The sequence below is a fragment of the Pectinophora gossypiella genome, chromosome 14 (genome assembly GCF_024362695.1).
Source record: "Pectinophora gossypiella chromosome 14, ilPecGoss1.1, whole genome shotgun sequence".
NCBI lineage: Eukaryota > Metazoa > Arthropoda > Insecta > Lepidoptera > Gelechiidae > Pectinophora > Pectinophora gossypiella.
This window is the reverse complement of record NC_065417.1, coordinates 15,671,903-15,696,778: the sequence shown is the minus strand read 5'-3', so window position 1 is coordinate 15,696,778 and position 24,876 is coordinate 15,671,903. Positions and strand designations below refer to the sequence as shown.

At 37.3% G+C, this 24,876-nt stretch overlaps 1 protein-coding gene across 1 annotated transcript; it reads right to left on the bottom strand.

Moving 5' to 3' along the window:
• Positions 1–1,542: 1,542 nt before the first annotated feature.
• On the bottom strand, positions 1,543–23,021 carry LOC126372700 (uncharacterized). The gene is made up of 2 exons (XM_050018547.1): positions 22,226–23,021; positions 1,543–1,595 (listed from the first exon to the last, which is right to left on the bottom strand). The coding sequence occupies exons 1-2, from the start codon at positions 23,019–23,021 to the stop codon at positions 1,543–1,545; spliced, it is 849 nt and encodes a 282-aa protein (XP_049874504.1).
• Positions 23,022–24,876: the final 1,855 nt, after the last annotated feature.

The window sequence follows — 24,876 nt, the reverse complement described above, 5'->3', positions numbered from 1 at the left end:
CACTACATATATGGGAACTATGTTTACGACCTAAAAACCATGTCACAATACAATTTAAAAGGAACCGTACATGAGTAAACTGCCCAATACATTTGTAAACGAAACAATTACCCCGACTATAAAGTCAGTCACCCACTATAACCCACGAGTATGCAACGTTTGGTTTGTTTTTTAATGTATCTTGTAGATTTGCCGCAAATGGCATTGATTACTTGAGCGGACAAAGAGTAGGTACGCTACGCTACCGTATGTATAGGTTGGTATGAAATTGTAGATAGATAGATAGGTAGAATCTTTATTTTGGTTTATGACGTTACATAAACTTAATATTAAAATTTGAACATATATGAAATGTAAGACTTAAAACTAAAAAGGGTACTAGCTCGGCTAATGTCGTATCGACCCACATGAGGGACAATACGACGCCGATTTTCAGCCAGACCCCTAAAAAATAATACAAAAAACTTAAACTAATAACAAATAATTAAATAAATTAAATTTATTTTGTAGAATGTGTAGCGTGCGCCTCAATAGATGAGCAACTTTAAAGCAATAGGTGCAGTCTCGCATTGACATTCAATACAGCACCAAAATCAATCTTTATTACAATCTGCATGCATAATGCGTGGTGTGGTTCTGAGGTGACACCGCTAGTGGCGATATTAGAACTCTTTTCCGGGACAATTTATCCTGTTATCGTTTTTGTGTTGTGCTTATAAGAAACATTATAATGTCCTGTGCCTTTATTAAAACTATGTACTTAGATACTAGAACTATACATACATACATACATACATACATAAACTCACGCCTATTTCCCACCGGGGTAAGCAGAGACTATAGAATTCCATTTGCTTCGATCCTGACACACTTCTCTTGCTTCCTCCACATTCATCAATCGCTTCATACACGCACGCCGGTTCAGAGTAGATCGTATTGAACCTTTTCTAAGGACATCTCCAATTTGGTCATCGTAAGTCCTTCTCGGTCTTCCTCTGCCAGCCCTACCATCAACTATACCGCTTTTTATACTTAGTTATATTCTTTGCGTTTATCACGCATGCTTTATTCCGACAACTTTCGGAATTTATTTTTCCCAGACATAAGGATTTCGTCGCATTCTTTTACCTCACCATATTAACATACATTACTTCACGCCTATTTCCCACCGGGGTTAGCAGAGATTATGGAATTCCATTTACTTCGATCCTGACATACTTCTCTTGCTTCATCCACATTCATCAATCGTTTCATACACGTACGCCGGTTCAGAGTAGAATGTACTCAACCTTTTCTAAGAACATCTCCAATTTGGTCAACGTCCTTCTAGGTCTTACCATATCAAAAATACAAATCACATCGCTTTCAAACATAGAACTTTATCGTTAACAGGGCATTCGTAGTACTTAGATGCGTAAAATACTTAGTAATTGTTCTTGCGACGTAAAATTTACGAATCAACAACAAAAAAACAATGCTAGTCCAATAATGTCCTACGTCCGACCACGGTCCCGCTGTTAATACAAACATTACCTGGCTGCACTAGACACAAGGTTGCGCCTGCGCACCCGAACCCACGCGCACCCATTGTACACCTACCATTACACACTATGATTTACATTATAAGTCTTTATTTTTAACCTTAGTTACTAGCTTATAAAATCTATGTAGCGTGCACAAGTAAGTTGGACAAATAGGGGAGTGACAAACTTACAGTTGCAGGTAAGTTAAAGGAATATCAACTGAAATGAGTATAGTAAAAGGGTGGCTGAACGTGTAAGTGGTACTTTGGCATGTAATGTAAACCAAGAGCAGACTGCGCATGCGTCCTGCGAGAACATAAACATGGCGTTAAATAAATCATCGGGGACAAGTTTTGGTATTTTTAGCTTTTGCTTTTTAACAGTCGTTGTTTGCGTTGTCTTGACTACAGACAGTTTATTTATTGTCAGGTACACTGTGGGTTACTTGTGGTTAGAGAATGTAGATAAAATGTTTTGTTTATTATGTCCAATCATTCATGAAGTGATGCGTTTGCGCAACAGGACGGCTATGTAGATGTAAATACTAAATAATAATTAAAACGTCTTGGCAAAATTATACAAGGAGATAGGTAGATTTGATATCGTCGCCTTATGGAGAAAACCAAGAAAGCGCCTTTTTGAAAAATCACATTTAGATGTGATTCTGGTCAGCAAAGCTTCATTCCTTCATTTAGGTACATGGCAAATGGCGGCCTTATCGCTACATACTTACATTTTGTCTAAGGCAAGTTAGGTAAATGTTCATCATCATATCGGTGTAGCATTCTCCATTCTTGTCTATCAACGGCCAATTCTTTCATTGCATTATAAGACACAACGGTCACCTTTTCTGTAATCTGTTCCATGTAAGCTTTTCTTGGTCTTCCCCTTCCTCTTTTTCCTTGTAGCTAAATACTAAAATGCGTTTATAATAAAACATTATTGGATTGACAATGACATCCTTGACTATTAATAACTCAGTTAATAAGTACCATAATACATGTTATCATAATAACTAGTATAATTAAAGAGACAATGAACTCTATTTTATGTATTTTAAAGTAAGCTAACGACTTACTTATTCGAAATTAATTCCAAAACATTTAAAACATGAACACAAAAAACTACTGATGTTACGCACAGGACCATTCAAAATAATGTTTTCGAAAAAACTGATACTTAGTTCGTCAAAAGGAAATAATAAAAAAAAACTTCACATGGTCGTTATCTGCCAACACGGCTCTATCTCGTCAGTTAATTGCTCGAATGTTAATTAGACATCATGCGATAACAACGCGCCCATTACAATTTGTGATCCATTAAAAACAATATTTATTTTTAATTTAAGATATTACGCTATCTCTAACAGCATTATAAACCACATTCTTATAATGCAGTAGCGGAGAGAAAATAGCATTGTAACTATTTATTTAATGTCAGGTTAGGTTAAACACAAAAGCCGTCACTCAAGATTCCTAGTGTTTAAAATGGCAACGTTGTCTGAGCCTCCGTAGAAAGTTACCTTTACAGCCTTCAAATACTATGTCGAGGTGATAATTATGATTTACGTTCCGTGGCACTCGCAATAAACACAGTCCGTCTTTACTGTAGCCATAAACCAACAACGCTGACAGAGTAGCCAGGCGCGACGCCTGTCCATTCCATTTATAATCCACACTCATAATGTACAAGTTAATGATCGCATATAATTATCCGTGCACGGAGCTAAAACTATTAATATCCCACCCACACACATCCATCATAAAACTGTGCTTGAAACCGCAAGCGACCGGGCGCTCGCCATACGGCACCGATTTTTTATTTTCCCCGACATCCCTTCGTGTTTTTTTTGTTCAGGCAACACAGTCTTTTTGGCGCGACGCTCAAAATGGCGGCGTTAGATGGAGACGGTCGATAGGATGCAAACCGGATTGATAGCGCTAGGTAGCGCCTCCTCGGAGACATTTATTGCCATCCGGGCAATCCGAGGGGCAAGAGTTATAGCCGCGCACTCGCAGAAACTTTGCCTTAAAACTATTTTATTGGCAACACTCCAGGGTAGTAAAGCGATACGGACCGTCCCTCACCAGTCGATATTAATTCATTCATTGCTCAGCTGAAAAACATCATATTTTTCGCGATAATGGCATATGTCGCTGCCAGAGTCGATCGTAAATCTCTTTATGCAAAATACACAACCGGAGTTGAATGTTCTTACTTTATGACTAGCTATTTCTTGGCTCGAGTAAAAGTTCAACTTACCTCTTATGATTTGCAAGCCATAATTTTCTAGTAGTTACAGTACAAGGTAATTCGCCACAAATTACGAACAAGTATCATAAATATCAACTAGTAACTGAGACGTCTATAGAAACAAATAAAATGCCAAAATTTGACAGCTTCATCAAAACAGAGTAACAAAACAAAACCAAACAATGTGCTTGCGAATCTAAAGACCGTCGCCCGTTCCATTTCTTGTGAAATTAGCAAAAAAGCTCCTTACAACGCCTCTGCTGTTGTGTAAACATCCGACGGGTGAACGGGACGCATTCGCGGGATGCCATTTTGTCCTTTTTTTTGGCGGGAAGATTTATGGCCAGTGACAAAGTCAATTTCATAGGATGGCGATACGGCACGACGTCGGGTGAATGGCTTTATGATGAAATTTGGCATGAGCTTTTAGCTCAAATTGTCTTTAAGTAAACATTTTACCTGCCAATTGTGATGAATCTCTTCCGTCTTTGTTGTGCGGGTGATTGTCCACTTCAACAATTCAATTTCCTCGAAAATGGTAAAAGATTTTGGGTTGTTACAAAATATTTTGGAGTTGCAATGTGGTCCATTTGCTATTATGCAATAGTTACGTTAGTCATCAATTACATTTAATTTGCTTTTTCTTTCTTTTCAAAGTTTCTTAGAGGCAACCTCTGAAATCTAAGAGTAGTTAAATGGAATAGGAGTAAACAACAGTACTGATTGCGGGTTTTATTGCGAATTCATACAGCGAAATCTTTCCATTGCTGCAGAATTTTACGGTTGAAACGAACCTCCTGAATCTTAAGCACTTGGAATAAGGAATTCCACTCGCGTAGCATTGCCTCCGGCGTTATACCTAGGAGACTGCGTGAGTCGAAATGACGAGAGCATCACGCGGTAACTTCGCCAACAACTTGGAAACTGCCGATGTAAGTACGTCTCTCTGAGTTATACTTTGAGGAGGATACGTAATATGTTATGGACTCCTCGTTATCCAAAAATTGACTTTTTTCTGAATTTACATAAACGCACAACCGTGATCCCCATTGGCGTGGGCACAGTCACAAATAATCTAAAGACAACTGACACACACAGACAACGGTTGATACGAAGTCTTAAGATGTAAAAGGTCTGAAAGATGAACCTATAGATATGATCAACTCTATAATAAAAGACCTACCACCATCGAAATACCAAATATTAAAATCGTTCACGTTCAATGTAAGATCACTAGTAGAATGGACCATTGCCATGAACTAAGGATACAGTTTATGATTGCACTCATAGACTACCTGCTACATAGGATCAGCCCGTATAAAGTAATCTACTTCCTGAACATTGATTAACGCGCCTTACCGTATCCGACCATTAGCTCTGCACAAGAAATATGTACCCACATACAACACAAGTTCCGCTCTAACATAGAACTCCAACAGTTACATTGGAAGCATTCCTTGTGTTGTGAGGCAGCCGGCAGTACGTGATCTAAATATATTGCAACTAATATGTGGTATCGTGAAAGACATCTCCTATCGGTAATTAATTTGTCCGCGCTCTCGGAAGCTCAATTTCTCGAAACCCGGTGAAGAGCTAATATTATCACTACAAATATCTCACGTCCGCGCCACCGCTTCTAAGAAACAGTTCCCTTTAGTTTTTGTAACCCCACTGTCATTTTTATTCCCGCATTCCACGTTACAAATACAAACGTTTTCGTGGATCTGGTTACACGCACCTGGTTCAAAAAAACATAGGAAAAAAATAAAAGTTATCACTAAATATGAAATGCTGGAAACGTAATAAATACGACAGTCATACTAGTATGGTAGAGAGACTCCGGCCAAGTTGTGAATGTCATATGCGTCAAACAATAAGTCACGTCAAAAAAAAGTAGAGAGAGACATAATTAGTCGTAGTAATGTCCGGAAGTAATAAATGTTTCTTTCTTTCTTTCTTTCTTAGTAACTTTAATATAACACATTGCCAAAATTAAATGGACAATAATGACTATAATTAACACCTACTCGTACATCCGATATAAATTAATATGACATTGATGTCACATACGTCATGGACATACATTATCACACATGCGACAAAATACTGGCTAAAAGTTAGAAACTTACGTTTTAAAAAAATAGAGCTTTTCAACCATGTAAAATCTCCGTGGAATCTCTTCCGAACTCACATAAAAAACGTAACAACACCGCAGCAGAAAGAAACAATTACCTGGGCACCTTAGTAACATTGTAGTGGTGGTGTCTCCATCAATCTGCCGCGTAATGAGGCGATGGGCTGATACTGGCAGGCGCCTGACGCGAGGCGTGCCCGCTAACGAGCCATGTCCTTTCCGCGCAAAAAAATAAAAAGTTAAACACACGTTCGCGCGCTCATTCAAGAAAAGGAGTGCGTTCTGATTTTGAATGTTTATATTGAAAGTAACTCTTCTTCTTATATATCTATTGTTGCTGTTACTGTTGGTATCTACTCTTATTTTATGCCTTATTTTTTAAACAAACGTCATAAGCAGTACCTATGAGTCCAAAATCTGAACCAAGACGAAGTTAAACGGTTAGAAAAGCAACATACCTATACTCGTAGTATTATAACCAAATACATTGTAACTCCTATTGATTTTACTCATATAGACATCGATTTGTAGAATCTGTTCGCTTGATTCAGAACGCGCCAGTATCAAGATGGCCATTGAATGTATTTTCGTTCCAATTACAGAATCGAAAGCTCACGAGCGCTGCAATCAGCTCAATCTGTCACGAACCAACAACACAACATGTTCACTTTTAAAAATTAAAAATCAACGCTGCATTCCTCTGCTTATAGGACCTACCTACGCCAAGTTTTGCTCAGCACTCTCAAAAGTGTCACTTTATGAGACCAAAGATACTTCCAGTTCCGTTCCATTTTCAATGAGTTTGAGAAACTAACTGTTGTCACTTCTTATCTACAGTAGACGACTCGAGTATTTTCCTTTTTTGACAGCCCACCACTTCATACAGTGTCTCCAAGCGTAGGTGGTCCCTATCTCCGGACAGCCGACTCCCTAAGTCAACATATCTCGCTGTGCTTTTGTTGTCACACTATTGTCCAAAGGAACAGACACAGAAAAAGACCTCCACCACGCTCCGCCACCGTCGACGCCAGTATAAAACACCCAGTGCATCCCGGTCGCATTTTAAATTAAAATCGCTCGTAAAACACATCTATAAAGTTCTGTTTTCGCAAAGATTAGAGCGTGAGATTTTTATATTTACGACTGCATTATCATGTGTCTGGGTGGTAGCATTAAAAAAAATGTTGTTCGCGTTACTGGCCACTCGTAACAAAACGCCATTTGCACAATCTCTCGCAAAGTAATATTGTTTGCATTTAAAAAGCTCCCTGTCTGTTCCATATTTGAATTTATATTATTTCTGAATTGAAAATGGCCTCAGCCTACGCATTGTTTCGTGATTCCGTTTTAACAACATTTTTATGGATCGTAAAATGTGGGACACTTGTCACTAAATGCATTACAGCGTTGAAATTAATGCAGTTGTTGTGAAATTGAGCATTTAGTTTTCCGCTAAATAAACATTAAGTATAACTGAAAACGTGAAGTTTTTATAGTTCAACATTTTATATTTCCTGATACCTAACTTGCGTCGAACTTTAAAGTGTATCTTATGAGTTTTTGTGCTTGAAGTTTGTGTTTTGCAATGGTATTGAATTGTAAGTAAGAAATGTAAACGACTGGACGCAATATTAGCATAGTTATTCACGTTGAATGAGGAGCTCGTTACCTATGAAAGTCAGTAAAATATGTTTGTACGGTCTTGAATGACTGATAATATACAGTAAGTTAGTTTGTTATAATCTGGTGGCTTTCGGATGGCTACTTAATAACATATACGTATGTTCATAATTCCTATGCGGCTAAGTAGAGCCACAAATCGGTAACTAATAAAAACAACTTGAAACCTGTTTTGTATGTCATTTAGTATGATATAAATAATTATATTATTTGTTTATTGTACAGGACGAGCCACAGAATCAATAATGTTGATCTTAGCGCATCTCATTAGCATTTTCAATAAGTGGCAGTGGAATGCTAACGGGCACTTCCACAATGTAAAGCCGTCTGCGACCATCTTCAAACTATCTTCAAGCCATCCTGATGCAAATCGTCCATGCTGTTTTGAACGCTCAAGCCGACACTACTGGCTTTCTACACAATACCTATCTACTACAATTTCATATACATATCTAATTACTTAAACCTAAAAATAAATAGGCATTCAAAAATCTTTTTTTATTTTCTAAGAATTTAAGTTTAAACAACCATAATTGTTTTGTATAATAACTAATTAAAATCAACAGTTGTTTTAAACAAAACGATAGTAAAATATTACTATTCTATCTATTTCATAATTAAGTAAATACTTACCTAAGTAAGTATATCTTCGTTTGACAGTTTAACTTATACAGCATTATGCAGATGATAATATTATCATCTAATTTGTGTTTTAAAACTGTTCACCAGCTTATTCGATAAAATTTTAACACTCTGTTTCAATTTATTCCAAATTATTTAACTCAGTCGGATGCGGGCGTGTCGTTATTCACTACTTGACCCATAAGATAAATCGTTAGATAACATCTACATAGCGAGCAAAATGTGCCAAAAGTTTCGTCATTATTATCTTTTATAACTTATTTATACAAATACAGAGGAATTATACATAATTAAGTCAATAAAATGTCAAAGTCAACACGTTTCAAACTAAATTCACAAGAATTGTTTTGATAATGTCAATTACTTTTAATTTATTTGTTCTTGACTTGAAACTTAAATACCTATGTTCTATGTCGTTAGCAATAAAATATAAACTATAATGTCTTGTATCGTCAAAATATAATTACTTATCAGCAATTTATGATTCAAGCAACTCAAAACAACTGAACTAGAAAACAAAACTTATACAGGCATCAAGCCAGTCCATATCCCCCCAATAGGCGACAGTCGTGTCCGTATAACCAGTCCAATGTGTAGGGAACGCAATATCAATACATTTTGATAATAAGACGACACCTCCGCTTATTTATTCTATGTTGTCGCCAAACCGGCATGGCGGCCAAGTAAATAATTCATTAGTTAATTTAAATTTGTATCTATTAGTCGACGGTAAATTTCCTTTTTTATTGCACATGAGGCGATCTTGACGCTTTTTATGTCCAACCGATACGGTTGTATTTATTTATTTTATTGAGATTTCTAATATTGGAAAATGGGTGTTATGGGAAACGGTATCTGTATGTGGGTGTTTGATCTTTTATGCTTTTTGCATCGGTTTATTTAGCGTGATGGTATCATATTTTATTTAAAAAAAAGGTACTTTCAAAATGCAAAAGGTAGAACAAGCTCCAAATTAAACAATTTAATAAATATTTCCAACCATGTAAGTAAGTACGCTTGTACCTGATGTTATAAGGCATGCACTATGCAAACGTAACTCAACCGCGGCCAGTTACTTTATTTGCCTGTCTGTGTGTTTGCCTCCGTGCGCCTCAACTGATTAAACAAATATGCATGCTCCTATAACAAACCCTCGAAACTGTTCACACTCCTCAAAAACCATTATTTAATCTACATTCGATATTTGGTTTCGAACCCAAGGCCTCGATTCTGCGGTTTAAGCTTCGAAAATCAAATATGTCATCAGTTACTTAGAATTCATCTATCGTCCGATTGTCACAGATAATAAATTTGTAATTCGGAATAATCGGTTTCTGAATGTCAATAAAAGGCTGCTTAGAATTCTGTGCGTACGGACGTCACCGCACAAATTCGATTGGCAGACAGTACGAGTATTAGTAGAATTTATTTTAGCGCTTTCCGGTCTTTGTAAATCTCAACGTTTTAACGGCATTTGGATATTCCAAGCATGATCCAGGACAAAAATAAAATATTAATGTACCTGCTGCCATCAAACACTGAACTTATCGTAAAAGTCGTCTGAGGAAACTCTTATCCGAAGCAATGTTCATATTTCACCAACCAACAAAATATAAGTAGCACCGTCTCTATCTTTCGCAGTATTATGTACTATTGTATTTATATATCGTATACATTACAAATACTCAATCGGCTGTCATTTGTCTTCCAAAAACCTGTGCCATTCATTACCTTTAGGGTAAATCAGTGTACGTTTACGTACATAAAAAAAATGCTTTTTCCGGTCCTTATTTAACCTTTTCGTTTTCGCGCCATTACCACATTTTTGTCGGATTAAGGTGAAAATTACGTAAATGGGATTACTTTCGATTTGCTAATTAGGAGAAAGAGATCGTTTACGATTGGCACGGGCAGGTGAGCGTCGGTAATTGGCTAATCGGCCGCCAATTAGCTAACGAGGCGCGTAATCGCGGGCGCCGACTATTGGCGGCGCGCCGGGATCGATTCTTGTCACAGTCGATAATCGATCAATTGTTTTGACAACTTGTCATAATGTCAATTTCTATATTCCATCCACCCTATTCTTTTAGTTTACGAAATAAATATTAAGTACTTACTTGGACCAAAAGTAAGATGTTTCCGTGCTTCAGAGGGCACGTTAAGCCGTTGGTCCCGGCTATTAGGCGTAAAAACACCTCCACCAACCCGCATTGGAGCAGCGTGGTGGAGTATGCTCCATACCCCCTCCGGTTGATTGAGGGGCGGCCTGTGCCCAGCAATGGGACATATATAGGCTGTTTATGTTTTATGTTGTACTTGGACCAATGAAAAGTCATAAACCCACACCATGCAATTTATTTTAGAAACGCGTGATGGTATGTTTTCCGTATCCGAAAACCATACTAAACAAAGTTTTGCGAAATATCGACAACACACAACTTTTTGACTACCTATTATGTAAGTACTAAGATTTAAAAATCAAGGCATGACAATTTAGAGACTTCAAAAATAAGGAACCGCATCCTCACAAACTGCGGCGGACGCGCTGGCAAAATTACGAAAAAATTAAATACGTAAGCTTACTAAGTAATGGAATTAACCCTGTTTTTCCCGATACAGGCATGGTCAGCCATAACGGCTCAATTACGGCGTAAATTATGAGCACCGTTCCGCGCTCGAAACAGGTGCGATTTGTCACGGGTTCGAACGGCTTGGGAATAGCACCCCGTGATTAAAGCCGGACGTATATCATTGCATTGCAGCTTTGAATATCATTTGCCTGTGAATTGTGAATTCCTGGTGCTGTAAATTTTAGTTCTAAAGTCGATATGTCAAGACCCGTTGCACTTAATTTGCCTGATATTGTGACTAGTAAAATTATTAAAAACTATTGTTACGAAAATTATTGTCCTGAAGTGTTTGGTGTCGCTAGCTGATTGGCTGCCTCTATGGCGAGCTAATGTGGTGATTGCTAGGATGGAATAGGTAGATTATCTAAGAACAAACCAAGGCTATCGCGTCTCGTATAAAAACCCATCAGATTACCTAAGCCGTTTTTGGTCACGAGTCATAGCTTGAAGCTTCGTATTAGCAGCATAATAGATGTATGGGATTATTATAGCATCTTTATGAGCAGGCAATTTGCAAATATATGCCTAACGGATGTTCTGCACATACATAGATTATGCAAACGACTACGGAATACCAAACAGGCATTCATATTAAAGTTTTATTTTACGAGGATATTATACTAAGCTATTATAATTATGATATTAAGTTTGTACGTTTATTTTTTCTAAGAATACTTACTATCTTGTGACGATGTTGAAGGAGCGTGTTCTCAGGGCGTTGTATGGTGTGTGAGTAAAATAGAGTGTACTTAATAAACGAAAGAAGACAAAGCGAAGGACGAAGGGTTTAGTTCCGGATATACTATTGACTAGAATCTAGCCATAATCTAGTCACTAGATTAAGTTAATAAATAGGCTTTAATAATTATATACTAAAAAGTAAGTACTACGTATATATATAGTCATAAAAACCACTATCACCAATTCACGACACGCTTCGTCATATCATCAAGCTTTTTTAACGTGGCTTATTGTAGATTTGCCACATATGGCGTTCACTACTTGGCCGAACAACTGAGGAGTGATGAGGGTTCTCACTCGGTACAAAATCAAAGACAACAGGCCTGAAGGTTAACAGTTGGGCGCGACCCTCGGCTCTCGCCGTCGTTTAAGGGAACTTTATTATGCATGGCTGCAAGCTGTCCCTCGATTAGTACTCTGCTCTACCCATTATTGGTTATGGACGTGAGCTTATGTATGTATATATTAAAAAAAAAAAACGTTATAACACCTTGAGAGTACCTGGTAGTATAGAACAGTGGTGTGATGTTATCAAATGCAACTGGTAATAATACGAGGTGATATCGACAGTCGTAGGTATCTCTGTAAATACCACTGAGGTGTGAATGTTACTGTTTATAAGGACCAGGTTATTATGCGACTCAGGGATGTCAACATCAAATGTGTCGCTGGATTAGCATCACTCAGGGGTCACGTGTGGGGTTACCAGGGTAAACAAGGACTTGAGCGGCTTCAACCGCTGACGACGATGCTGAAAAATGCTTCTTCGTAAATTTTTACAACCATTTTTTTTTTGACGTGACTTATTGTAGATTTGCCGCGAATGGCATTAACTACTTGGCCGGACAGAGCTGATTGGCCGCCTCTATTTCTAGAATAATTGGGTCGTCGGAATCATTCGAGCACCGATATTTTTCAGTACTATTCGAAAGCCGCTGGTGCCGCTTAGAATGAATATAAGTGTGTGATGGGGCATGAAAAAAACGATTACTATTTCTAATTAACTTTGTTTATTTTACAACGTTGTATAATTTTTGTACTTTTACATACATAGATAAACATAATAATGATGTCCTTAGAAAAGGTTCAATACGATCTACTCTGAACCGGCGTGCGTGTATGAAGCGATTGATGAATGTGGAGGAAGCAAGAGAAGTGTGTCAGGATCGAAGCAAATGGAATTCTATAGTCTCTGCTTACCCCGGTGGGAAATAGGCGTGAGTTTATGTATGTATGTATGTTGTACTTTTCTTTTATTCAAAACCACCGTCCGCCATTTCTCTGTCATTCTGCAATCCTCTTCTCTCTCGCTCACTCGTCGCTCTCTCTTTCACACACTTTGCGTTACGTTTCATTCAGCCTACCATTCCTACATAAGCATTAGCATTTTATGTATTTTCTTATTACAGAAGAGAGAGCAGCGTGGTGTAGTATATTCCATACCCCCTCCAGTTGATTGAGAGGACGCCTATGTCCAGGAGTGGGTCGTATATAGGCTATAACCTAAAAATAAGATAGGTAATAACCTATGTTTACCAACCCTAATAGATCGCGGGCGTTAACCTTCTCCAAGATTTAATAGTCGATCGTTAGCTAATAGATCGTCTGTTTGATTTGTACATTTATATTCACATTTTATTGCCATGCCAGACTAACGGCGACGAAACATATTTACGCTAATATAAAACATACAAATGTTTATACAATACTGACAACGATGATTGATCATTAGATAATATAAATTGTAATTTAAAAAAAAACAATGCCTATTGTCGTTATTATTATTTTTTATTAATTGAACTTACTTAGGGAAATTGAGCCGTGGTACCCCAGTTGGTAGAACGCTTGCGTCTCAATTTAAGGTCGCTGGTTCGAATCCAGCACAAACCTAAACCAATGATTGTCGAATTGGTTTTCGAATTCATATTTGGATCATAAATGATAATCACGTGCTCAGCGGTGAAGGAAAACATCGTGAGGAAACCCACATTACCGAGAAATGCATTCGGAGGTATGTGACCTAACCTGTATTGGGCTGGAATTCCCTTCGCGGGTTGGAAAGTCAAGACAGGCAGTCGCTTCTGTAAAAAACCGAACCTGTCAAATGTTCAGGGTAGGTAAACGGACCCTGTGAAAAACAGGATAATGCTAGGGAGATGAGGGACATCGGCAAATCAATAAGTCACGTCAAAAAGTCTTCCACATGGAATATTTATATATTTCTTTTTTGTATTCTATGTTTTCTCGCAAATAAATTGATTGATTTTGATTTGATTTTTATTGATCTTTAAAAGGTTCATCTTATCCATCATAGGATTTAGTGGGTATCAAAAATGGATGCAAGCTGTCTTCTGATTACAATGGCATCATCTCCCAAGCGTTATCCTGTTTTTCACAGAGTCTGCTTAATACAACCTGAAGATTTTACAGAAGCGACTGCATGTCAGACCTTCTAACCCGCGAAAGGAAAACCAGCCCAATACTGGTTAGGTCACATACTTACCTGCGAAACTCACGTCTCAAGCTTTTTAAATTCATCTACGTTGTCAATAAACAGTTTAAAAAAGTCACTAACTACGTATACTAACCTCGAGGAACTGAGGAGCTCGGTGGCGCAGCGGTTAACGCGCTCGGTCTGCGATTGTTGAAGTTAAGCAACTTTCCCAAAGGCCGGTCATAGGATGGGTGACCACAAAAAAAAAAGTTTTCGAGCCCCTCCGTGCTTCGGAAGGCACGTTAAGCCGTTGGTCCCGGCTGCATTAGCAGTCGTTAATAACCATCAAACCGCACTGGGCCCGCGTGATGGTTTAAGGCTATCCATTCATATGGAAGGCCCGTGCCCCAGCAGTGGGGACGTTAATGGGCTGGTGATGATGATGATACTAACCTCTGTGAGTTGATCTATCCATAGGCATTGCACAAACTTCCACAACACCCAAATTCAATACTACAATTCGAAAGAATACCTCAATTAATGACATCCCATTAAACCTACACAAGTACAAATGTAAATATTACTTTAAAATGGAAATAAAGTATCGTGGCTATCGGGTCGGAGTCGGACACGTTATAAATCGTATGAAGATACATTGTGAGTCGAATACGAAGGAGTATCGATTACTATCTGCGACGCCTCGGCCGGCCTCCTGCGGTGTCGTGTGCGCCTAGTACTTCGATTCTGTTACTTTATGTTTGCCATTTACCGTATAATGAAACACCGTTTCTTCTTGATAATTTATTGTATATAGGTTTCAACTGACAGTTATTTAACTTACAGTCTCATATAGATCTATCTTCGTAATATCATATCCATTTAATAGTTTCTTGTGCCCTACGAAATTGCTACTTAGCAGCAAGACCGCCTATTTTACTCTATATTTCTCTTTTATTTCTGTATTCCTGTGTGTGTAATAAAATTATATTTGTAATGATTTGTGTAAAATCAAATCGATTACAATCAATCAAATACAACTTATTTCATAAATTCTTAAAGCAAAACCTGAGAAAACAAGTCTTATCCGTTAATGTTATGTATGATATTTACTTAATGTCCCTAATCGTCTTCATTCTACACTCACACACACTTACACATACATACATCCTTTAGAAATATTATGAACAAGGCCTCTATCTATCAAAATTTACTGCTAAGTATAAACTCATAAAACTGTTTATTGAATAAATAATTGAAAATTCAAATTCTATGGTGTTCTCACTTCTCATGATCATAAACTCGAAACAAAGTATTACGTATAAACTTCTTCTTTCTTCTATTTCTAGCTGGAAACGTAATATCCTAACAAACGGTAAATCAGATAAGATAAAACTCAGAAACTTACAAGTTTATTATGCATATTATATTGGAAGCAACCCGTCTATAATACAAAATAACTCGTAAACTTTATTGCGTTAGTAATTCCTGTAACTCTAAAACTACTATGCAGTTGAGTAGAAATTTAAAGGCGTACGTGAAAGTCCTGTATTGCGATTGCAACGGTAGGTGTGCCACAGTGCAGTGTGAGGGAACCCTTATCTTAAAGTATTTAGAACCACGATTGTGTAAGGAAATAGCTCACATTATGTATGCGAATAACCTAATTGGGTGGTAGTTTCCTAGGCCAAAGATACAATACAAATACACTTTATTGCACCAAAATAAAAATAAATAATTACAAAAAGACTTAACTAAGATAAATAAAATTCCTAAACATTATTGATTACTAAATAAAGACAGATATCTGAAGGTGACAAAAAATGTTTTCTTTTTTCTATTTAATCTATTTATAATTTTTTGTCACGTTTTTCTATGACGTCACAAGTGCAAGTGCTTTTTCATACAAATTTCATAGTAATTTCTTGTTTTGACGTATAGTAAAAAGTAACTGATTTAACTAGTTGGAATCTACCCTATTGTACCATGAACGGAAATTAGAAGGAAATATTTTATTCTATGAAAAGACCATCCAAATTTCAATAAATTTTATCTCAGGATTAAACAACATTATTATTATCTATATACAACACCCTACATTTCAATAGGTTTATAATATTTTTATCCAGCGAAGGAGATCGGAATGTCTTATCAACCTTAATAATGTGAATAAATCTAGATGATAGAAAAGAACTAACTCAAAATTATACCTTTTCAGACATTTTACTTTAAAAAGCAACATAACTTGTTCAACGAAACATTGTAAAAACCAATCTTTGGTCACAGCTAATTATATCTTGTGCAAAAGCTTCCTGGTTTGATTCTTGACTGAGCTAAATAATATTATAATTATTATACTAATCTTCTTTTCATCGTGTGGGTTGTGAGGTGAAAAACCAACCCCATCAACCCTGGTGTCAGGGTTACTATTGAGCCGTCAAACATGTAACAACTACTGACATGACATGGCTCATGTAACAACTACTAACTAATTATACTAATTGTAATTATTAAACTAATTATATATTATATGTTATTATTTGTTTCTAGACCCATCACCTCTGTAGGTAATAGCAGTGTGGTCCGTATCATTTGTTTGTTACTCGTTTATCTAGCCTAGAACTATAAATAGACACAATAGTCGAATCATTTTAAGAAACTTGATAGATCATCGCGAGATGCAGCGCGGAATGCGCCGGAGTGCAAGTAACCTGATCCTATCGCCGACCCTGGAATGCTAGAAGATCGTTAATGGCGTAGATCGTTCTGGATCTAGAGAAAATCATTCATTGATACCTGTTTAGCCATTTTAAAAAAACAACTTTTCTTTCTTTTTTTTGATCTTTATTCTTTTGAGATCTTAATCTATTTAAATTTGACAACCCCATCGTGGCCAATTATATCTCTTATTTATTTATTATTTTAGTTTATTTGGGAAACAAACACTTGTGTTATAACAGATTAAATAAGAACAGATAAGTAGCTTAACAACAAAACAGTTCAATCTCAAGTCCAAGTCTTTAATAGTGCAAGTCTTTCAATTTGCATTGCGTCTTAAAAATATGTATACCTGCTTTTAAGGATTCAATATAACTTTGATATATAATTGATATTTACATACATAATTTTGTCTGGACTTACTGTAAGCGACAACAACGCATTCTGAACATAATCTTATCTTTTTGCATCGCAGACACTAAGTCAAGGTCATAAGCAATGCTCTAGTAGTACCTGGGTACAGTCGTAAGCCACAATGGATGTCATGAACGCGAATTTATGCTATTAACACTACCTACCTATAGACACCCCATACACTCTATACAGAAATCTAATTCTTACCTTGTACCGTAAGTGCGAACAAGACGGACTGTACGCGCGCGCTCTTTTACGCCCGGCTTACGGCCATTTAGACTAAAGAAACCCAGAGGGGGTGAGGTGAAATCTAGCTCGGCCCCGATACGAATTGGTGCGGGGCTGAGAATTACCGTCCTTTATTATGCTATGACTACTCTGGGCGCCATCCCACTCGCGTCAGATAGAGTGCGGCGGAAGGCAAGAGGGAAACCACTGCCCTATTTTTAGTAGCATGGAGAGTTAGGAGAATGCTACACCGACAAGAGCGAGGCTCTTAAATTAGTGATTAGGCTATGGATTTAAACTCAAATTTTCCACTGTATTTTCCGACTAAGTACCAGGACCACAGAAGTACGTAAGAGCGCACTGATACTTGTAAGTTGCACCGTAGCACCTATAGTCACAGTAAATATACATAATACATACCTGTATGCTTCTATCGTCGAGGATGTAGGCGTGTTAGCTCTCAGAATGCATGTCCCAGGCCAACCAGATCGTGGGTGGCTGATTTATGCCAATTATAACCGCTGAGACATGCACTCTCCTCGTAAAACTTAGTAGTAGGCGCCAGCGCCGTCAAGCTTGCTTACTACATGACGTAAAACTACTTCAGCCTTTGTTTCGTTAATGTTTTACTGGGCTATAACATAGCTGGCGATCATACGTTTATTAATAACAAGCTGTTACTTGCGACTTCGTTCACGCCAAGCCCTATGAAAACAGTAAAAGTTTAATACAAGATTATCTCACGCCTTTTCCCCCCTTAGGGGACGAATCTTGCAAAATATCGTATCAGTGAGCACTTACGAAAATTTCGGACTCCTAGCACTTGTAAATTCTGAAATTTCGTTACGAGTGAGTCGCTTTTATATATTACAAGCGACTCGCCCCGGCTTCACTCGGGTGCAATGCTGAGGAAAAAATGAAATTATTTACGACATCACATTAAAAACCTCAATAATAACAGTATTTCTCCACTATGTAATGGATGTTATTATACATATGAACCTTCCTCTTGAATCATTATATCTATTAAAAAACCGCATCAATATTCGTTGCGTATGTATTAAAACACGGGTTTCAATTATAGACTGATTTATTCTTTTTCTTGAGGGTACATGCCAATCTCTTAATTTCTAACTACCTGACATCATCCTTCTTTAAACAAAACAAAATCGAAAATATCTGCGATGCTGACTTAACTAAATTAAGTACATCTTTGTAAATACTAATAATCTTCACATTCTAAATACAATATTGACCAATTAATAATTACTGTAATAACACTTTTTTTTTGTTTTTTTTTTTTAGTTCATATTTATTTTAATTCTAACATGCATTTGGTGCCTTATTATTTATTTAATATATACACTTCATTATTATTTATTTATTATATACACTATTCAAAAATTTAATTGTTATGGTTATGATCTGATTAAGTAGGTTATAAATATTATTCAATTTGATTACAATTTATTATAATTGTTCCTAAGGTATAGTTACTAGATTATAGGTAAAGAGTTTATGTGAAAGTTTTATTATTTTATTTTATATTTATATGTATATAATTTGATATGTTTGTGTATTTGTGTTATTATGTAACCCGTGGAGTTTCAAGCGGTGTTCTCGTAGCCCCATCTACTCGGCGGCCTCACTGTCCTGCCAGAACGAGTTACATAATTATTGTTTATTTGTGATGACGTACTACTTTCGTTATCTGGTAGGGATTGTGTTGTCAAGTCATCATAGTCAAAGTTGTATTGAGGCGAGTTATGATTGTTGGAATAGTCTATATTGATGTGTTTCCGGTTTCTAATGATTTTTATTCCATTTTTTAACTGTATTTCATAAGATCTATTTGCCAGTATTTTTGTTATTGTCCCAGATTCCCATGTTTTCTTATGCATATTAATTACTTTTACTTTTTGTGCCAATTTTAATTTTTGTAAATCCCTTGCATGCCTGTTGTAGTACATTGTTTGTTTATTTTGCCTGTCTAGTAGTTTTGTTTTAATATCTTTCTGTATTTTTGGCATGAGTAATTTATTCAATATTGGTATTATGCTTCGTAATTTTCTGCTCTGTAATATTTCGGCTGGTGATGATAAATCATTTCCTAGTGGTGTGTTAAGGTATTCCAATAACGCGATGCGGTAATCGCATTTGTCTTCGGTACATTTAATTATTATTCTCTTGATTGTTTGCACGGAGCGTTCAATCTGCCCATTGGACTGTGGATAACGCGGTGAAGAAGTTTGATGGGTAAAATTCCAATCTATGGCAAACTTTTTAAACAATAATGATGAAAATTGTGGGCCACAGTCCGACATTACTATATTAGGTATTCCTTGACGAGAAAATATATTTTTTAAGTTATTTATTATTGTTTCCGATGTTGTACTTTGTAGTTCTATCACTTCAATGAATTTACTGTAGTAATCAACTAATAACAAATAGTCATTTCCTTTTACTTGAAATAAATCTACGCCAACTTTTACCCAAGCCATGTCTGGTATCTCGTGAGGTTGTAAAGTCTCTTTTTGATTGCTTCTTCTATGTGTCGAACAAATATCGCAACTCTGTATCATGTTCTGAAGATCATTATTGATACCTGGCCAAAATATTGTTTCTCTTGCCCTCAATTTACATTTTTCAACTCCCATATGACCAATATGCAGTTTTTTCAACATTTCATTTCTCATAATTTTCGGTATCACTACTCTGTCACCCTTCCAAAGCAGTCCGTATGCCACCGATAAATCTTCTTTATAATGCCAATATGGTTTTGCGACATCATCTATTCCCTTCTTTTGTGAAGGCCATCCTTTCAACACATATCTTTTTACTATGGCTAATTCACGATCATTTTCCGTTACTTTCTGTAACTTGACAAACTGTAAATCAGTGACGTAGCTTGAGACGCGCGTGGCAGCCGCTCGCGTCACAGCGCACACTTCGTCACACAGTGACTCATCGCCAGGGTGCTGAGCGCTCGATGGCTCATATGCACGAGAGAGTGTGTCCGCTATATACAAGTACTTTCCGGCTTTGTATACTAAATTGAAAGTATATCGTTGCAATCGCAACAACATCCTTTGTAACCTTGCCGGTGAGTCTACAATGGGTTTTTTTATGATTGTAATTAACGGTTTGTGGTCTGTTTCAATTGTAACATCTCTTCTTCCATAAATATATGGATAAAATCTCTCACACGCAAATACAACAGCATATAACTCTTTTTCTATTTGTGCATATCTTTGCTCCGTTTTACTTAGAGACTTTGAAGCGTAGCACACAGGAAGGTCACTCTGCATCAAGCATGCCCCGAGACCACTCTTGCTAGCATCCACGGAAATTGTTATTGGTTTGTTTAAGTCATAAAATTGTAATACTGGGCGTTTAGTTAAACACTTTTTAATTTCTCCAAAACATTTTTCGTGTTCCTCGCCCCACTGCCATTCATTTTCCTGCTTCAACAACTCCCTCAATAGTAAAGTTTTATCGGATAGATTGGGAATAAAGGTGCCAACGTATGTGATGAGACCTAACAATCTTTCTACATCTTTTCTGTTCTTCGGTGTTGGCATATTTGTGATAGCTGTAATATGCGAGTCATCAGGGTATAATCCGTTTTTTGTAATTATGTGTCCTAAATATTTAATTTCTTCCAATCCTATTTTACATTTTTGTTTATTGAGTTTCAAATTTATTTTTCGGCATCTTTCTAAAACTTTCTTCAGTCTTTTATCGTGTTCTTCCTTCGTGCTACCATATATTAATAAGTCGTCGATATACATGACTACACCGTCTAAATCATCAAAGTTTTCGTACATTTTCTTGTGAAAAACTTCTGAAGCAGAGCTAATTCCATATGGCATACGTAAAAACTTAAATCGCCCGAAAGGTGTGTTGAACGTGCAGTAGGAACTTGTGTCATCTAATTCTACATGCCAAAACCCGTTTGAAGCATCAAGTGTGCTAAAATATTTTGATCCCGACAGCTTTGAGACAATTTCATCGAGTGTGGGAAGCCTAAAATGCTCTCTTTTAATCACCATGTTTAATTCTTTTGGATCTAAACAAATGCGTAGATCACCATTCGGCTTCTTGACCACAGTTATGCTGTTTACCCAATCAGATGGACCTTCCACTTTTTCTATGATTTTTTGCTTCTCCATTTCTTTAAGTTTCCTTTTTACATCATCCTTAATCGCAAAAGGTATTTTTCGCGGAGCATGTATTACCGGATTAACATTTTCTTGCAATTTGATCCTATATTTTCCTGGCAAACACCCTATCCCGTGAAACACATCCTCATATTGTTGTATTATTTGTAATGCATCTTTATTAGTTATATTATCTAAACCCGTATTTTTAATTGCCATCACTCGCCTCACTACATCCAAGTGTGAACAAGCATACCTTCCTAATATCGGAACTGACCTTACATTTGCTACTTTAAATTCCAATGTATACATTTTATCTTTATAAAATACCCGTAAATTAATTTTCCCTACAACATCAATTTTGTCTCCCGAGTAACTGCATAATTTAGTATTTGTTTTCAATAAATCCGACTCAGGTATCCCTATTTTATTTAAATATTTCCATGGCAAGACATTTACATCTGCCCCGGTGTCTATTTTAAATGTAAGAACAGTTTCGTTGATTTTTAAATCTACATTCCACTCGCCACAGTTATTAATAGAATGTACTACCTGCTCATCTGATTCTTCCACATAATACACCTGACACGCTCGCGCAAAATGATTCATCTTTAGACATCGTAAACACTTCTTTCCATAGGCCGGACATTCGTATTTTCTATGCACCCCACCACAATGCATGCAGGACGCTGCTGCGGGCGGGGCGGTGGGGGCGGCGGACCGCTGTGACGTACGCGCGGCGCCGGCGGCTGGTGGCGGCCGGGCCCGCGCCCAGCGCTCGCGGCGCGCCCCGCGCCCGCTCCATGCCCCGCCACGCCCTCGGGACGATGCCGCCGCGCCACGACGCACGACCCAGATGTTCTCATTGCTTGTTTCTTGATTTTCTTTTGTTATCTCGTATGTTGGTTCACTGTCTCGTTTTATACTTTCTGAGTATGCTTTAGACACTATGGCAGCTCGACATATTTCTAATGCCTTCTTTAAATTCAAGTCGTCTTCTCGAAGAAGTCGCTCGCAGATCGCTGGGCTGATAACACCACACACTAGTCTATCCTTTATCAAGTCCTCTTCAAGTGTTCCAAACTCGCAGGTTTGAGCCAGTTTCCTTAAATCATACACATACTGGTCTATGGTTTCATGACCTTTTTGGTCTCTTTTGAAAAATCTGTGCCGCTCAACAGTTACATTTCTCTTTATTCTAAAGTGTTCATCCAACTTTTTAAAAACATCTTCAGCCGTAATACATTTCGTTGATTGTTTTAAAATTTCGCGACACTGTTCACCTACCACATGCAACAATATATTTAACTGTACTTCCTTTTCCTTTTTGTATATTTCACAAGCCTTGCTGTAAATCTCATATCCATTTTTCCATTTCGCCCAATTGTCACTCAAGCTACTTGAAGCTAAGTCTAACGAATTTCCATCAAATCTAAACGGCGACGGTGGGGTTAATACACTTTCCATATTTTATGAACTTTTTCTTCTATGTTTTACACTTTTTATCACTTCTTAACCCTTTATTCCCGATCTATTTCCCGACTGCGCCATGTCATGTATTAAAACACGGGTTTCAATTATAGACTGATTTATTCTTTTTCTTGAGGGTACATGCCAATCTCTTAATTTCTAACTACCTGACAGTAAAGATTTAAGCGTTCATAGGGATACAGGGACAGAAAAAGCGACTTTGATTTATACTATGTAGTGAAGAATCATCATCATCAGCCCATTAACGTCCTCACTGCTGGGGCACGGGCCTTCCCTATGGATAGGGAGATCGGGCCTTAAACCACCATAGTGAAGAATACACCTACTTAATGTGTGAAGTGTGTTTTTGATTGATAAATGTGAAGAAAGCAAGAGATTTGTGATAGTCTCTGCTTACCCCGGTAGGAAATAGGCATGAGTTTATGTATGTTGAAAAGAAGTGTACTTATTTTTAGTTTCGTTTATTGTAAGCATAAGACAGTTTGATATTTACGTAAGTAGTGTCAAAAGAGCCTTTTTTTCTAATAGAGATAAATACAGAAGATCTGGTTGCATTAATGCCATCATTGCTTTAAACGAAATGTCTAGTACGATAAGTATCGCATCCTTGTAATCTTTACTTAGATTCTTATAGTGGTTTCCTGGAATAAATTTCTTTAGAGCAATAAGGCCGCCCATTTGTACTGTTGGTAAATGTTTGTATATTTTATTTGTGTTCAATTAAGCATATTTGATTTGATTCTTTTTACCCTCTTTTTGTCCCTTGTGTATCAAGGTTTACTATATCTTTACCTATTCCAATAGATACTAATTTTATATTTTGAATAAAAATAATATTTAAGTCCGTGTATTTATAGTTTCCCAGTACAAATAACCAGTCTACAAACAGGTTAGCAGAGCAAGCCTTAGTATAAATTCCACTTACAACTTATAAATCTATCTGTCGTGTAAATCTGGACCATAAACAAACATAGGCCGCACCTCTGACCTTGCTAACTACTACAATTCCGCCTATATTAGGTAACCACACTATAACAATCACGATACCAATCTACTACACGACATTATAAGGAACTTATACATATATACAAAAGGAGCACGATTCTGTAATAACTACAACTTTTGCATTTGTCCCTGAACGCGCCCTATGGACGTAACATACGATCCCGACTACCCGATTACTCTAGCCATAGAGGCGGCCAATCAGCTCGCGACAACAAACACTTCCCTAATACCGACCCCGCCGGCGTAGTCGGCGATTTCCTTCATTCAACACTTATCGCTATCGCTCCATTAGAGTCGATTAATTCTTTCAAATACTATTCTCTCAGACGACGCCCTGGGCCGAGGTTCCACCCAACTGAGCACCCTCAGGCTTGTTATCTTATATTTTGTACCGGGTGAAAGCCCTCAGCGCTCTCCATTTGTCCGGCCATTTGCGGCAAATCTATAATAAGTCACGTGACAACAAAAGCTTTTGCCCCTGATTTCCTCTGTTCTTTGTTATTCAGTATGACGACCCAGTAGACCCGGTTTCGAATCCAGGATATGTCCCCATATCACGAAAATGTGATCCCTAGTTTGGTTAGGACATTACAGGCTGATAACCTGATTGTCCGAAAGTCAGATAATCCGTGCTTTGCATGGCCATTTTTTCCGGTTACAAGTTACTGATGTCAGTACGTAGAGTAGTTGCCTACATGAGCCATGTCAAGGGCCGTTAGCGGCTCAATAATAACCCTGACATCATCCACCTGACAACCCACTCGATTGAAGTTTGAATAAGAGTAGGTAATTAAATTTCTTTTCTTTTCAATTCTGTTTACAAATC